The sequence below is a fragment of the Vombatus ursinus genome, unplaced genomic scaffold, assembly GCF_900497805.2.
Source record: "Vombatus ursinus unplaced genomic scaffold, bare-nosed wombat genome assembly UNPS02014830.1, whole genome shotgun sequence".
NCBI lineage: Eukaryota > Metazoa > Chordata > Mammalia > Diprotodontia > Vombatidae > Vombatus > Vombatus ursinus.
The window spans coordinates 28176757-28193839 of NW_020954608.1; the positions used below are offsets into that span (position 1 = coordinate 28176757).

At 37.3% G+C, this 17083-nt stretch overlaps 1 protein-coding gene across 3 annotated transcripts in view; it reads left to right on the forward strand.

Annotated features, from left to right (window-relative positions):
• The window catches only part of FRMD4A (FERM domain containing 4A), a 352592-nt gene that overhangs the window by 224535 nt on the left and 110974 nt on the right, over positions 1 to 17083 (forward strand). For all 3 annotated transcript variants that reach the window (XM_027838551.1, XM_027838548.1, XM_027838550.1), the window contains exons 6-7: positions 95 to 151; positions 2186 to 2208. In XM_027838551.1, the coding sequence (XP_027694352.1) occupies positions 95 to 151; positions 2186 to 2208 (80 nt within the window). The remainder of the gene's footprint in view (positions 1 to 94; positions 152 to 2185; positions 2209 to 17083) is intronic.

Consider the following 17083-nt stretch of genomic DNA (forward strand, 5'->3'; position numbering starts at 1 on the left):
GACGTGTTATGAAAGTATTGGAGCTTATAGAGGCACCTTCACAGAAAAAAATAACCAAATGTTGTCTTCTGTTTATGTTTTTCTTTGTTTATAGGAACTTATTGAGGTTGACAGTGAAGTGGTATTTGAATTAGCTTCCTATATTTTACAGGTAAGAAATTCTAGGACTATGTCTGTTAATTAGAGAATCAGGGGATATGGTTAAGAACTTGATAGACTTATTGGGGAATTGCCCAAAGAAGGATTTAATGATGTGGGCCTGCCTGGCTTCTCCTTTAATGAAGTGATTTTCTGAGTCACAACCACACACACGCACACACACGCGCACACACACACATGCACACACACACACACACATGCACATGCACACACCCATACACTCATATACACACAGGAAGGGGAGCAAGGAGGGTTATCATATATTAATTAAAATCACATTGTCGTAATTACCTACCACCTCTTAGGGTAAATAACATCCCAAATAGGCTGCTCATCATGAAAATCCAAACTAAAAATAATCTGCTGCCAATGCATTGGGGGGAAAAAACACAGTGAGGCATTTGGGTAATTAGCAAATACACGTGCAAACATGGCCAGTATGCTATGACTGCAACCACTGACTAATTGTGTCCTTAACTGCTTCCAGCCTAATTCAAGGAAGGCATATTAGGCACATGGAATCCATCAGAGCTTCCAGTAAATGAATTAAACTCTACTCACCCAGTCCTAGAGATGGGATCTTTATTAAGGAAAACTCTGTGCATAATCTGAATCATGAAAAAAGGGTAGTGTATGTACCATTCAGTCAATTTACCCCCACCCAAGCAAATTAAGCAACTAATAAAAGCTAAAAGAGAATTGTCTCACCGCTTTTGGAATGACAAGGAAGAGACCTTCAGCAAATGACAAAAGGGAAAACAATGCATTACTGAACATTACATGTAACAATGGAAAGGTATATAAAGCAAATTAATTCATTCGTTTAAATAACAGATATTGATCAAGTGCCTAATGTATGTCTAGAAAGCCCTGAACTAGTTGCTGAAGAGAATGCAAAGGTGAATAAGAGGTAGTCCCTACAAGAAGCTTGTAGTCCAGTAGGGGAGATAATTCAGACCCACAAATAATTGTGGTACAAGGCAAAATGTAATGTATTTAGTGGAAGTACAAAGGAAGGGATGGCTCTTGCCTTATCTACAAAGGCAGATCTGGTCCTGGCCCATCCCCTGGTCCTGTTACCCAAAGGAAACTTGGGGGAAGGGTCCTGAAGTAACACAACCGTTTGGGTCCAATGTGGAACAGGGTCAGTGGTCTGGACTGGTCTGAGATAAACAGAGCTAAAGTGACTCTCCTCCTGAGCATAAATGCGTCCTTGAGTTAGTACTGGCCCAGTCTCCCCAGCAACCATTAATCTAGGAATAATCAAAATGAAACCCAATCTGTCAGGGCCCCTCTGGACTAGAATTGACCCTACAGACTTCTGCTTTATTAGGTCTAGAATAGAAATGGAGTGAAGTTGCACATTCTCTTATCATTTTCTCCCATGTATGACCTTCTCTAGTTCAATGTTGTATGTTGGGGCCGAGCCAGGATGGTGGAATAAAAGCTGTCACTTGCTTGAGCTCTCCCCCAAACCCATTCGATGTTGTGTGTCCCTTCCAAATGATTAACAGTCCCTTCTGCCTTTTGCTTGTGACTCTTTTGCTGCTCTTGTTGCTAAAGACTGAGTTTCCATATTACCTAGATTATAAGTGCAGAAACTAGTCATAAGCCCAGTCCCATTACTGATCAGCCCAGAAGCAATGACCTGGGCCAATTTGGTCCTCTTTAGGCAATCTGGTGGACCCTCCCTATCTTCTTTCCAGGTGCTAGCCATATCGGTGCCAAATTTTTAATGAACACTCGATCTGCATAACCTGTACAGCTCAGAATTTCCAAGCACATGAGATCTGCCAGCCTCTGCCTTTCTAGTAGATAAGATTACAGTTATGTGCAACCATGCTTGGCCTTTGCTTGTGATTCTTTATCTTCATAAAATAGTGGAGTAGATTATCTTTTAATAAATACACAATATTTCAGAACTGAGTTAGTTTGAAGGAGAAACCAGAAACTGAGAGAGAGAGTTTTGAGTTCTGAAGCTAGCAATGAGGTTGTTATACTGATATTTATATTTTCTTTGTTTCAGGAGGCAAAGGGAGATTTTTCCAGGTAAGTGTGCAAGAAATCCTTTCCTCCCTTCTTTGTAAGGCATTGCTCCTACAACCTTTCCCATAATATAATAGTAATATTACTGTTTGTATTTAGAATGATGCTTTTGCTACCATAAATTTTGAATGAAGACACATGAACTTATTTGTAGTTTCTGTTGAGTAATGAGCATTCTATACTTTCATCTTGCACCATCATTTGTTGCTTTGATATAGTGTTCAAGACATACTAAGCTCTGACTTAAGTCATCCAATGCTATACCACATGACAGATCCAATACATTTTTATTTAATATGAGAATAGTTGGAAAATCACACCTTATATCAATAAAGGAGAAGATAGTCCCAAAACCTTGCATTCTTGGTTTGGTTTAAAAACACGCGCACACACACACACACACACACACACACACACACACAAAACAGTAACCATCTTCCCCACTTGAAAGGGTGACTTTGCTCTGATTGAAAGCAATATTATTACAGATTGAATAATTTATTATAGTAAATATGATTACAAGTACTCTGGACCCTCTCAACTATTATCTCTCCATTAATATGTCATAATGAATTTCCTTTCCACTAACAAATGGATCTTGGTCTCAAAAGAATTGCTACAACAAATGGAAACCTCACTGATGAAAGGAATAACTCATATGCCTACCTCGCTTCTTCCCTCTCCTCTCCTGTAATTTAGATCACAGTCATAACTCTGAATACTTTGTTAACAATATTCATAACTTGAATACTTAGGGGATGCAGGAGTAAAATTTGCTTAGTAACTTCAGGAAATTTGCAAAGCTACAAGTTTTAATTATAAAACCAATTTCATCAAGTACTGTACATCGGTCAATGGGGCTTAAAGAAGTTGCCTAGCAGTAATTTTCAGCAGCACCACTACATCCTATCCTGGATGTTATTTGGTAAATGTTCTTAATGGAATTAGCTACTTGAAGATACACTTTATACCTCTGAGTCTGCTTATTGAATTCCTCTGAGGCCAGTAGGATTCATTCTTTAGAACCAAGGTCCAGAAACAAAATTTCTAAATGATCTATTAAACAGCAACAATAACAATGTGTCCAAGCATAAGATTTAGGGGCAGAAATAGGAAATTCAGCATAATAAAGCTTTAAGTAAAAAAATCACACCATCACTCTCCCTCCTCCCAGCCCATCAGGCATTCATAGCTTCCACTGCAACCAAATAGCCCAAACAGCATGCACCATTTCACTTGGTGGTATCTTTGAACTCCTATAACTTTGTTGTCTCTCGGTCCTTGCAGTGTTTATGAGTTCACTGATTCATAGGGGTTATAGCTGCTTTCTCTCTTTCTCCCTGCCTGCATTTCTTCTGAGACCCCATCAGTCAGTCTTTCATTAAAATACATATACAATCAGTCAGAGATGCAAGACTGAAGCTACAACCGTTTTACAGTCCCTCCAAAACAGTTAAAAGAAGGGGAAGCCTTCAGGATTTCTTGCCTAAGCTTTGTAACGTGCAGCCTATAACAACTATTTCGAGATTGTGGAGCTTCCTCTGCTTAGTTTCTTATATCCTAGGTTTCGTGTAGGTGTGAGCTGATGGGGCTGGCACAAGCCAAACACATCTACCAGGATTTCCCTCTTTTTCTAGGAGTCTCTAGAGATGCCTCTGGGGTCTTATCAAAACAATTTGAAAACTATTGATCCAGTAAATTCCAATCTGTGATACTTTTAACCTCAGGTTTATCAGGGTGTTCTTATTTTCCCGCTTTCCTTTTGTTTTTCTCTTTTCCCAGCTCTGAACCATTTCTTAAAAATTACTTAGTTTTTAAAAATGTCCTGACAGGCTGGAATGTGCTTTATGAATACATAATCTTGCCTTGCAGAGCCTGGGTCTGTGTGGCCTGTAGACTCTTCTGGAGTCAAGGAAGCAGGGATTTGGCCTCTGCAATAATTTATTGCTGCCTAATGAGTACACAGAATGCTAGCAGGGTTGTAACAGAGGAACCCGTCTCCGGGATTGGCCTCATTTGTCAGAGAGACACTGAGCAGTTTGTTTGTCCCTGTCACTGCCAGGGAAGAGGAATGGCTATACACAGGAAGACCTCTTGATCAAGAAAGCTGGTAGCATCAAGCACATTGCATGGTTAGAAGGCAAGTAAGCCATTCTATTGAATTCCCTGATAAATTACACTTTCTGGAGCAAGCCTTAGATTATCGTCTTCCTTTCCCCTCTACTCCTCTGCCCCCCTCCTCAAAAAAAAAATTCAGAATTCTTAGAAATATCTTGTATTAGCTATAAATTCAGAGAAGGAATCATAAATTGCTACTTTCTGAATATCCCTAACTGGGTACAACTAAACTGTCCACAACAGCAAAATATAGAATTTATCATTATTATCATTAATAAAGAACTTTCCCCTATATTGCCTAAAGTTGGCAATATGTACTTAATTCATACTTCATGAAGGTTTGCCTACTTTTAGGAAGACTCAACTAAAGAGACCCAAGTTCCAATTTCATCTCTGCCATTGACTTGCTATGTGACCTTGCTAAGTGACTTTTGGCTTGACCTGCTTAATCTCTCTGAGCCTCAGTTTCTTCCTTTGAAAAATTAGGAAGTTTGAATAGGTGATCTCTTAGGTTCTTTATGGTTCTAATCTAAGAATGTTAATTAATATTCTAAGAATAACCTAAGATCGATCTCTCTCTCTTTCTCTTTCTTTCTCTCTCCTGTTAATGCCTGTGGTGATTACAGTTTAGAATCTACATTAAGAATTCATTTTATGCATGACCCCCTGCATAAGTCTAAAATTAGACTTAATGAAAAGCAACAATTGTTTCTAGAAGTATGTAACAAGGTGGCTTTCTTCTAAGAGAGATGCCCTGTCAATACAGTGTTTTACTTTAAAATATAGTTAACAAAATTATGTATTAGCTTTGGAGAAAGTTCTTTCTATCACAATTTATAAGACTTCCCTCTATTTTATCATGAAATCAAATAGCCTCCCAGGTTAATGTACATATATCCACAAAGAAAATTAACTCTTTCATGATATAGGATTGACTTGAATTGATAATTTACTAGAAAAGCCTCTACATTAGACCTGCACAACTTGTAAACTTTAGGCCACAGATAGATTAGACTAGGGACAGACTGACAATTATTGGTTGCTGCAGGTCACGTGACAAACAGGAGATTGCCCAGTGGCAACCCGTTTTTTTCAGCAGGCTGCCTGAAATCTTTTGGTGGTCTTTAAGCAGCCTGTGGGTCACATGTTGTGCAGGCCTGCTCTATGTTGTCCTAGAAAGTATATTTATCTCCTCAATGATAATTGTTGGTTATACACCAACATCTGTTGCAGAAAATAGAGAAATTCCAAGGCCCCTCCCCAAATTAAATTATAATAAGTGATTTCAATGCAAAGATGGTAGGGAAGGTTTGGTGCTAGGATGATAGGAGAAGACAAGGAATACATGTTGGAAAATATGCTTCAGGTGCAAGAAACAAGAGGCCAAATGTTTATAAACTATAAAGAAATCTGATGCATTTGTATCATTTATACTTTCTTTTAAAAGGGGTTGAGGGAAGAGAATGCCAAAAAAAAAAAAAAATCGCAAAAAATGAAATTGTTAAATTCTAGTGGAAAGGAAATAACTGGTTACCACGTGCAAGGTATTTCTAAATCAGCTTTCTGTTGTTAGAACAAGGATCAAAATCAATACTAAGCTAGACATAAGAATAAAAGTGAGAAGATAGATATACATGTGATATATACAATTTAAGCAATATCAACCTTATCAATTTAAACAAACTATTGACATTGAAAATGAGGAAATGGATTAAAAAGAACAGCTATCAGTAAAGACTATCACCATTTCCTATCCAATGTAAAACAATCACCTCAAGCATGAGACCAAATTAGTCCAGAAATTGCCTAAGCTACAAACCAATGATCCCCTGGCCAAGTAACAGCAATCAAGAAAACACCAGAATGTGATGTAGGCTAGTTTATAAAATCTTACAGAAAAGGGTGATGGAAGATTATGAGAAGCATGCATTCCACTACTACTGATTTATGGTGACAAAATCCAAACATTCTCATCCTGTGTACACATTCTCATACACACTAATCTATAAATCCCCCCAAAAAGACCACCCAATTTCTAGTGGGAGACTCGTTAGATCATGTAACATTTTGGCGTGTAATGGGTGTATGTGTATGGGTGTATGGGTGTATGGGTGTATGGGTGGCGTGTAATCTGTGCTGTTGGAGGCATATATTGGTGAGATCATAGATCCATCAAAGTAATATATAGCTCTCTGAATTTCCATGGGATACTTATGAATCAGATGCATTACACATATGACTTTAGGACTAGTTTACTTATTTAGGAAGGAAGAATTTCAAGAGTTTGCATATATGAGACACAGAACCACAGCTTGAATGGGTTAACAGTGCAGTGAGGGAGTATTTGTTCCTATGGTAGTCCATCCTTGTGACTTTCAGTCCTTTGCTAGCCCCACTTCTGTGTGTGGCCCCAGGCCACCATATCTGAGATTCTCAGCACTATGGATTCTCATTGCCAGGGCCCACTTTCACCAGCTAGCATAACACTCTCTGCCTGCCTCATCTTGTCTCCTCCCGAAGATTGAAATTTTGTGGGGGCAGGGGCAGGAAGGAGTAAGAAATCATAGACTGTGATGGAATGGGGGACTAGAATCTGGAGGATGGGCAGCTCTTTTTATATCACAATGGAACTCTGTTGACAAAAAAGATCTGCTCTTTTCTCCCACTTAAAGTGAATTTGCACTTGGTTCTAAATTTCCTAGTAACAGCTCTGCTGAGGCATAAACTAGATGCAGGCCTGAAACATCCTTCCAAAGATAAGATTTCAACTTACTTTTTAACCTCATGAGTAGCTCAAAGCAAGGCTGTTTCTTCTCTTTGGCTATATTTGTTTAGCAAATTTGTCTGCTTATGATTTTTCAACTCTCCTTTCTATCCAGATAGTATAAATTCTAATCTGAATTTTCATTATTGAGAAAGAAGGATAAGCAAGTCATCAGAGGAAGAAAAGAAGTTTCCATTATGAACAATATAAGACCGCTGTAAAGAAAAGAAAAATAATTACACTAACTTAAATACCATCTTAGTTCTAAATATGAGAGGTAAATTTAAAAGGCTTAGGTAAAGGTTCAGAAAATGATTCTTTCCACATGCAACATTTTCTCCTTTATTTCTTTTTAATAGATGCACATTTACTTTCTGGTTTGTGTATCAGAACTAGAGGCTATTGATCATCAGCAAATGTTTATTGCTTCTATTCCCAATTCTACTGGTTCTTTTATTAATTAGAGAAGATAATATGATTAGTGGAAAAAGTACTAGTCAAGGGATTAGGAGAGAGCAACCTTCCAATCCGACTTAGAAACTGTATGAACACGGGCAAATCATGTAACCTCTCTGTACCTCAGTTTGCTTATCTGGATAATAATTCTTGTAGTACTTAACTTATAGGGCTACAGTGAAGATCAAATTAGATAATAGAAAGGAAGTGCTTTGTAAACCTTAAAAATCTACATAAGTACAAGGTATTATTATTATCAATGATGATGATGATAACCTTATATGCAGTCATAATTGGGATGCCAGCATATGGAAACAGTGTTCATTAAAGATGACTATAACAAAGGAGTTGAATGAGCTAATTAACATTAGGGGTATCAGAAAAGTCACAGTTTACTAATTGGTTTATCTTTCAGTCTGTTGATGACATATACATAGTTTATTTCTCCCAAAAACCATAGAGATGTAAAAATCTTGAGGATTTTATCTTATTTTCTTTTACCTTCTTCAATAAATCAAAATTAAAACAATTTCAGAAAAGTAAGCCCCTAAAAAAAGACACTATAATAAAAAAATCTCATTTTACACAACTTGACAGGATGTCACAATTACTTAGTTGTGTCTGAATTCTTTTGTAAAGGACACATTGCTATGTACACAATACAAAACATGGTATTATTTCTAGGAAGTTGTTTTACTCTACTCTAAAGGGTTGTTTAATGTTTTTCTCATTTACTTGAATAAAGGCATAAGTGGTATTTTTATCAAATGTGCAGGTACCACTAAGCTAGGAGAGATCACTAACCCATTGGATGACAGATTCAGGGTCCAAAATTTTATTTCCGCAGTCCAGAACATTGGACCACATCTAAGGAGATAAAATTTCATAGGAAAAATTTAAAGTCTTCCTTTTGATTTTTTTAAAATCAGTTTCACAAATACAAAGTAGAGGATGCTTTGGCTAGAAAATCTTTTGTCTGAAAAAGATCTGGGGTTGTCAATGAACGATTCAGTATGAAGCGACAGTGTAACATGGCAACCAAAAAGAAAAAAAAAACTAACATGTTAAGCTCCGTGGTAGGAGGAGAAGGGGAGAGAGAGAGAGAAGCATTTTTAAAATACCTGTCATGTGTCAGGTACTGTGTTAAGTACTTTACAGATATTTCACTTGACCATCACAATAACCCCAGAAGGTAGGTGCTATTATTATTCCCCATTTTACAGTTTTGGAAACCAAGGCAGACAGATATTAAGTGACTTGCCCAGGGTCACATAGCTAGTAAGTATCTGAGGCTGGATTTGGACTCAGGAAGATGAGTCTTCCTGACTCCAGGACCAGCACTCTATCCAGTGTGCCACCTAGCTATGAATATTCTCTTAGAATAATGCATAAATGCCTCAGGAGATTTGGGGGCCCACTACTACACACACACACACACACACACACATACACAGTCTTCAAGCAGAGGCTGAATGTAGATTGTCAACTTTTCTGTAATTTATCATTTTAGCAATTTGCCTGGAGAGCCAAGAAATTAAGACTTTCCCAGGGCAACACACACAACATGCCTCAGAAGTAGGTCTTCCTAACCCCAAGACCTTCTCTCTACCCACTAGCCACTGCTACCCATAAAAATAAAGATATGAGGAAGTTCCTGCCCTCAGGGAGCTAAGATTCTATAGACCAGGAGAAGGGAACCTGCAGCCTCAAGGCCACATATGGCCCTCTAGGTCCTCAAGTGCAGCCCTTTGACTGAATCCAAACTTCACAGAACAAATCCCCTTAATAAAAGGATTTGTTCTGTAAAACTTGGACTCAGTCAAGAGACCGCACCCAAGGACCTAGAGGGCCACACGTGGCCTCAAGGCCTCAGGTTCCTCACCCTGCTATAGACTTTAACATCAATAAACCTTATGCCAAACCTGTCAATATATTTTTAAAAGTATCTTGCACCTTCATCAAATACTGGTAAAACATAAATCATAGACATCAAAACAGTAAAGTCTTCATTACAGAGATTTATGCCTATATCCACAGGGCCTGATGAAACACATCTGTTATGTGGGATTTCTTGGTATGAGAGAGTTGGTCTAGTTATTGAAACCAGATCAGCAAAGCATAGCCACCTTACCTCCGACCATTGCTGGGACATGGAAATAGTTTTGTTCCATAGAACTTAATCACTAAAACAGAAATCTACGTATGGAATATGGATTAGGATCAGTTAGCAAATAGCACCAGAAGACATACATTGAAGGAATATAACATGTTAGAATCTCTGGCCTGAACTTTTATTACCCAGGGGACAATGTGCTACAAAATGGTAATCTTGCACTCACAAGTTGAATGCTGAGGGGAAGGGCACCCTGACCTCTGTTAGTATCACCATTTCAGCAAATCATGGAAACAAAAAAGAAGAGAAGTAGGGTTTGAAGACTTGAGGTCAGCTTTTTAAGACATCTGTTCCTAAGTACAGACTAAGCAGATCAAGAGAGTGATTATCAGAGCTCAGAAATGAGGTTAAAATGTCAGTCATTGTGTCAATTGACTGAAAGCCCTAAATTCTCCCTGCAGCTTCTAGAGGTGTTCATTTTTTTTTGTAGTAATTCACATCTTTAGAAATAAAACAGTACTCAAGGGTGTGATTGAGCTAGCTCAAACTATATCAAGATAGCCCAATTGTTACATTTCAGCTTGAGCATTTACACCTTGGAAATGGTGAACATTACAAACTAGGCTTGATCTGTTAATTGTCTAGATTAAAGAAAGTGATGGAGAAAATGTTAATAAAACATCATACTTAGAAGTGTATCTTGCATTTTTTTCAAGGGAGTTGGTTGTTTACCAGCACACAGCCCTGCTACATGATATATTACACAAATAATGGCCTTCATTAGCAAAGGGCAATTAATTATCATCTCAATTTCAGAGTAGGGCCTCAGTCCATTTAAATGAGCTGAAAAAGTCTACTTAACACCCAGAAACACTACATTATTTTTTTTTAATTTTGAAACACTATATTCTTGTTCCAGATAAAAGAAAAGCTTTTAATATTTTATCTCAAATACATCATATGACTGTGTTATCACCAGCCTGGAAAGATAAGAGAATGAAGTCTTTGGAAGTAGCATTAGTGTTTTTTTTTTCATTTCCTAAAATATATCCCATTCTTTTTAAGAGCACTTGTAAGTAGTTTTAGTATAGACTGGAGTTTTCAAAATCTATAAAGTACCATTTTAGTCTTCTCAGTTACACAAAACAATGTATAGTAGGTCATGAAATAAATAAATAGTGACAAGTGAACTATTACCAAAAATTAACAACAGAAGGACAAAGAGCTAGTTTTCTTCTGAAATACTTGCCCCCCCCAAAATAAAAATAGTTGTATAAATGATTATTTGAAGCAAGATGACAGAAGTTATTTTCCTGTTCCTCCAACAGACAGTATTGAAAGTTCATATGAGCTGTGCATTTAAGGTCATAGGATGCCCTACCCTCTAATGACATTATTTTGAACTTACATAAATGTCTTCTCTTCACAATCTCTAAGTTAAGTCAATTTCAAATAATCATTATACTGTTTGATCATTTGAGACTTATTTTCTTTCTTTCTTTCTTTTTGTGATTGGCCCCATGAGATTCAACAACTATTACTATCATTAGAATTAATAGAAAGTTAGTAAATTTTCTGAGCTCCTGGGATAATTAGTAGGAATAGCTAGACAGTGATGTCCAGGTTGTGGAAGGTTTGTCATGAAACTGAAGTAAGTTGCCATTAGCTATTAGTATGAAAATTTCGATTTTTGCTTGCTGGGAAATTTGATGGGGGGGTGGGGGGAGGAGAGGAAGAGCGTCAAGAATCCTTTAAAAGCGAAATATCACAAACCTATTCTCAACCCCAAAGAAAATTGCTTAGGGAAATTTTGAAATGATCTGATACTTATTTTGTCTAACTCAGAGGGGAGGAATTTTGCCCACTACACTTTGCAGATAACTTTAAAGACCTTGAGGATCAAAGATAATTTAGGAACAGCTGAAACCTGGTAAGACCTCTTCAGAGGAACAGAATCTGCAAGAATTTGAAACAAAATTTAAATAAGGAAGTTAGCATTCTAAATTGCTACAGAATCTTTGGTTCACACATAGAACAACATTGTATGTAGTTTTAAGTTTTGTAACAGCAGAGTTTCACATCCTTAGAATGGAGGGAAGAGTTTATTGTAGGGTATATTCATAGGGTGTGTACTTCTAAATGTATAAGAACAATACCAAAAGAGGGAAACGACTGTAGCCTTCACTCTTGTTCATTATGTAATTCTATAATTTTAGAGTTGCTAAATTGACGTTGTATCTTTCACCTAAAAAAAAACCCTCAGAAGTTTATGCTGTAAAGTCAACATATAGATGTTACATTAAGTTCACACCTTTAGATAGACAGATAATGCATTTAGATAGACAGTTAACTACTATGTTCCATGCACTAAGCTAAGTGCTGGGGATACAAGTGCAGGAAACAAGTAAACAAGACTGTCCCTGCCCTCAAGGTGCTTCCATTCTAATGGTGAAGACAACATATAAGGGGATGCTCAAAAGTGGGAAGTGGAGAGGTGGTATAGAAACCTCACTTGCTAGAATCCAATTTCCCAGGGGTAGAGTCCAAGGTGGGGGACAGGAATAATGATACCCAAGGGGGGGGGGGGCGTCAGAATTATGGCAGAAGTGCAAGCATCTTGCAAATGATAAATGATCTCATCCAATCCCTTCATTTTAAAGAAAATGAAACTGAGTTTTAAGTAGGAGGGTTGTTTTTGACCCAAGGTTACATTGTTAGTTGGTTGCAAAGGCATGATTAGAACACAAACCTCTTCCTAGGCCAATACTTTTCCCGCTACACCAACTTTGATGCCTCTTAAGCACGGTTTCTTAAACAAGGAAATGGTCAAACTGGGAGGTGGTTTTTTTTTTAATATTTTGATAACTGTATTTCAATAGATTTGGTTTCCTTTGTAATTCTCTCTATTTGATTTTATGAATTTAAAACCTAGGGGTCCCTAGGCTTTGTCACATGCCAAAGGGATCCATGAAACAGAACAAAACAAAACAAAAAGATGAAAAACCTCTCTAGTCTAAAGGAAGAAATTGGAGAAAATTCTCATAGTCTTGCTCTCTATAATACACTAACCTGCCTAAACTGCAGGGCTAATAAATAGAAAAGTCTTGAATTGTTTCTAGTTCATCTCTTTTTTTAGTTTTGTTGTTGTTATTTCAAAACATTGCATCCTCCTACTAATAATATCAATCTGTCTCCATTTTGCAACTTAAAGTCTGATGGACTGTCTAAGAGCAGTGGGAGTTTAAATGGCATGCTTTGCCTTACACAGCTGATACACATCTGGGTGGACATCAACCATTTCTTCCTTACTCCAAGAGGCAGTTGCTGCCTCTCATATCTTTTTCTTGCTTTGGATAATTACACAGTTTTTTTTGTCTTTTTTAGTAAAATTCTTGGGGAAGGGTGTTGCACAAGTATATTTGGGTTTCACATGTTTTATAGTTTACCCCAGAAAAGAGGACTAAGTAAACCCATTTTATTGTACAAAGTTTTGATCACAGCAAAAATTTAAAGTAAACGAATGCTTAGCCTTTGTAATGATGAAGCACAATTCATAAAAATGCTTAATTGTCATTCTTCTCACTGACGACAATGATTTGACATAAAATCATAGCTTTGGAGAAGTCCTCAAAATGTCACCTCATATCCACTTTTGCCTGGTGTACAGTAATTTTTACTTTAGTCATCTAAAATAGATGGCTAACCACGTGTGCCTTTTAGGGATCTGGAGATACAAATTCTACAATCCTGCTTGGTGACTCCTTCTACTACAATGACCACCTCACTGGGCTGGTGAAAAGAATGATAATCATGTTTTCTCATTATGAAATTTTAGTTCATTTAATAATTACCTAGCCTTCAACAAAACTAAGCATACATAGTTCAGTTAGGTTAACTTGGCCAAAAACACATTTAAATATTTTATATTGTTGATGTGTCCCTAGATTAGCCCATCACATGATGTCACTGTAGCTTTTTGAGTTTAGTTAACTTTTTTGTACTAGTGAGGAAACCCGTTTTAGGAAGATCACCTCAGCATATACTCTTCCTCCTTTTAATCATAGGCAGCTCTGGTTTTTCTGAGAGTTTTGTCCTGATAGGATGTTTACTTTTTCTCCAATTGAGAACAAGCACATTTTGAATTCTGCTGACCTTTTTCACCTGGCATTTGCCTGCTGTTACCTGCCCTTTGGAGCCTTTGGCTACATTTCCAAAAATATTTGGCAAAGTTCCTTTTAAGTTCAGTTTTTGGAAACTGTAAATTCTCTCCTAAGCTATTCCTGTGATTTCCCATGGCATTTAGAGGGCAACAGAAATCAGATAATACTCCTCCAAAAAGACAGTAAAACAGTAAATTAGAGATATAGATAACATAAATGATAAAAATAAAATTGTGGTGGCATTATTTTAGAAGTGTCATATACAGTGTGTTGAACATAAAAATGGGATTTTACTGTCACCTTAACAACCTCACTATACTGTTCCATACTGCATATGGAACATTCACTAAAAGTGTTCATGATGAGAGTGAGTTACTTAAAAAGATTTAGAAATGTGCTGGTGATTGAGGGCACTGAACTCTGTAGTGTTGAATCATGAGTTTGAATTTTGTCTCTGTGACCTTGGACAAGTCATTTAAACTTCTCTGTGCCCCACTTTCCTCAATCTGTAAAATGAAGGGGTTATATTACATGCCATTGGTCCTCTTCGAATGATCTAAGGTCCCTTCCAACTCTCAAACTATGTCAAAGTAGAAAGTATTATTTCTTTTTTTCTTTTTAAAAAGTAAATTTTATTTTTTCCATCAGCAAAAATCTACATTTTTTTCCTCCCACCCTTCCCCAGCTTGAGAATTAAAGAAAAATAAAATACCTGTTATAAAGATGTATTGTCAAGCAAAACAAATTTTTCCACATTGGCCATGTCCAAAATAAATGTTTCATTTTGAAGTTTGACTGCTTCACCTCTCTCTCTCAAGATGTGGGTAGCATATTTCATTATCAGCCCTCTGGAATTATAGGTGGTCATTACACTTTTCAGAGTTCCCAAGCCTTTCAAAGTTGTCTGTCATTAGAATATTGGTGTTATTGTTCTCCTGGTTCTACTCACTTCAGTCACTCTCGATCAGTTCATATAAGTTTTCCTGAAATAGCACCTTCATCATTTCTTTCAGCACAATAGAATTCCATGACATTTATATACTTGTTCAGCCACTCCTCAATTTATGGACACCCCCCTCAGTTTCCAAATCTTTTCTACCACAAAAAAAAATTGTTAAAATATTTTTATACATCCTTAGAGTTTGTTTTGGAAAGCATTGTTTTTTAGTGATAAAAAAAAAAACCAGAAGGCTATTTTGATATGCTTATTGATCTGTACATACATTGGTCTTTGGGAATAAAGCTCATTCATTTGTACCAGTCTCTCCTGGTTTTCAGCCACAATGCACTTGGTCCAGGTTATTTGGTGGAACTAAAAACTTCCTTTAGTTAATGCAGATGTTTATGAGCTAGACAAGGGTAAATATAACATTTACTTCATGTTTATCCTTTGGGAAAGATTAAATGTCATGGACCTTTTTCAGATTTTAATGGATTGAACTGGCTTCACGCTTCGGTGATTTGGGGGGGGTGGAAGTATATTTTTCTATGCAACCTTACCCTGGGGGATAACTAGTGAACCTGCTGAGAGCTTAAGCAAGGATGTCAAATATGTGACTGTCACCAGGAAAACATGTTTGCCAACAAATTAGGTGTTTGGTAGGTAAGAAGATCCTTTCCGCTGTTTCTCCTTCCCCAAACACACTTTAGGTGTAATGATTGTGAGTAAATGCCAAACTAAGTCTTCTTGACTCTCTCAAAGGGCCTCCCAATTGATCCTCTAACATATCCTGACACTTGGAGAAAAAAATGTAATCTGGGTCCTGTTTACAATGGTTTCTGAACCATCCTCAGAGGCTGAATCCTTCCTGCACATCATTGTTGGATTGATCTTTTATCATAATAGATACTGCTTAAAAATCTTCAGTGACTCCTCTTTGCCTATAAAAGTCCAAATCTCCATAATCTTCTTTCTCCTTACTATTTCAAGTTTGTGTTTTAACTGTCCATAAACATCCCCTCTGAATCAGGCAGATTGAGCTGTCCAAGGTGTGCCCCTAAAACACACCTTGAGCATTGCTTTGTAAACACCTAAAGTCATAGCATTTCCTTCACCAAGACTGCTTTTCCACTTCTCTCCAGCTATTTCAGTCTTACCTGTCTTTGAGAACTTGCTTAATTCCCCACCCATAATGATTTTTTTTTTGTTCCTCCAAGTTTCTTTTCATGTGTTGTCTGCACCAATCATCTGACCCAATGGCCAAGAGTCATTTTGGACTCTTACTTTTGTGTGTTTGTGTGTGTGTGTGTGTGTGTGTGTGTGTGTGTGTGTGTGTGTATCCAATCTTCCCCCAACTAGATTATAAACTCTATGAGGATGGGATTGTATTATATAATTTAATACAGTGCATGTACATAAAGGCCCACAGTTAAGGCTACTTGCAAGAGCTGACCGATAAATTTCACTGTGAATATTTACATCTCAAAATAGGGATCATTTTAGTATTTTGTTGAATCTGGTTCTGCCCTGGGAATGTTGTGGGCCACATGCACAGTGTGTGCATACCTCTGGTCTGAACTTAAGAACATGATGGAGAAAATGCTAATAATGCAGATTAAACTTAAAAGTGTATCATGTACAGTATACATTTTTTCCTCTGCAGAGCAAGTTATTAAACATTTACCAGCACATGACTGCCCCTAGTATACATTTGAGGGGAGACGATTCATAGTAACATAGGACTGACAATTGGAAGAGGCCTTCAAAGGCATCTAATCCAACCTACTCACCACCATTACCACCATTTTACAGATGAGAAAAATAAAACCTTAAGAGGCAAAATCACTTGCCCAACAGGGAGTATATGGTAGGGCCAGGATTCAATGATTGATAAGTCCTTTTTTATAGAATATTCCATATTAGATAGTAGAGACTCAGTGTCTTAGAAAATGAGAAATGGACTATTTCCTTCTTGTCCATCACTTCAAGCCTCAGGCTCACAGACCCCAAAACAACTCTAGTAGCCTTAACTACCTTTTTGGTAGACAGTTTCCACGTCCACCAGTGTGGTATAGTGGGATGAGCATTGGCTTTGGAACCAAAGGTCCTGAATTCGAATTCTGTCTCTGATACTTATATGACCTTGGATAAATTATTCAACCTCCATAGGCATCAGTTTTTTGACCAGATGACCTCTGAGGTCTCTTCTAACTCTAGATTTATGGTCCTATGATCATGTAATTTTTTCCATCCATGTTCATGGACCTCCTGAAATCTATTCATGAACCTCTTGATTCTGTGGACCCCAGCTTAAGAACCTCTGGTAT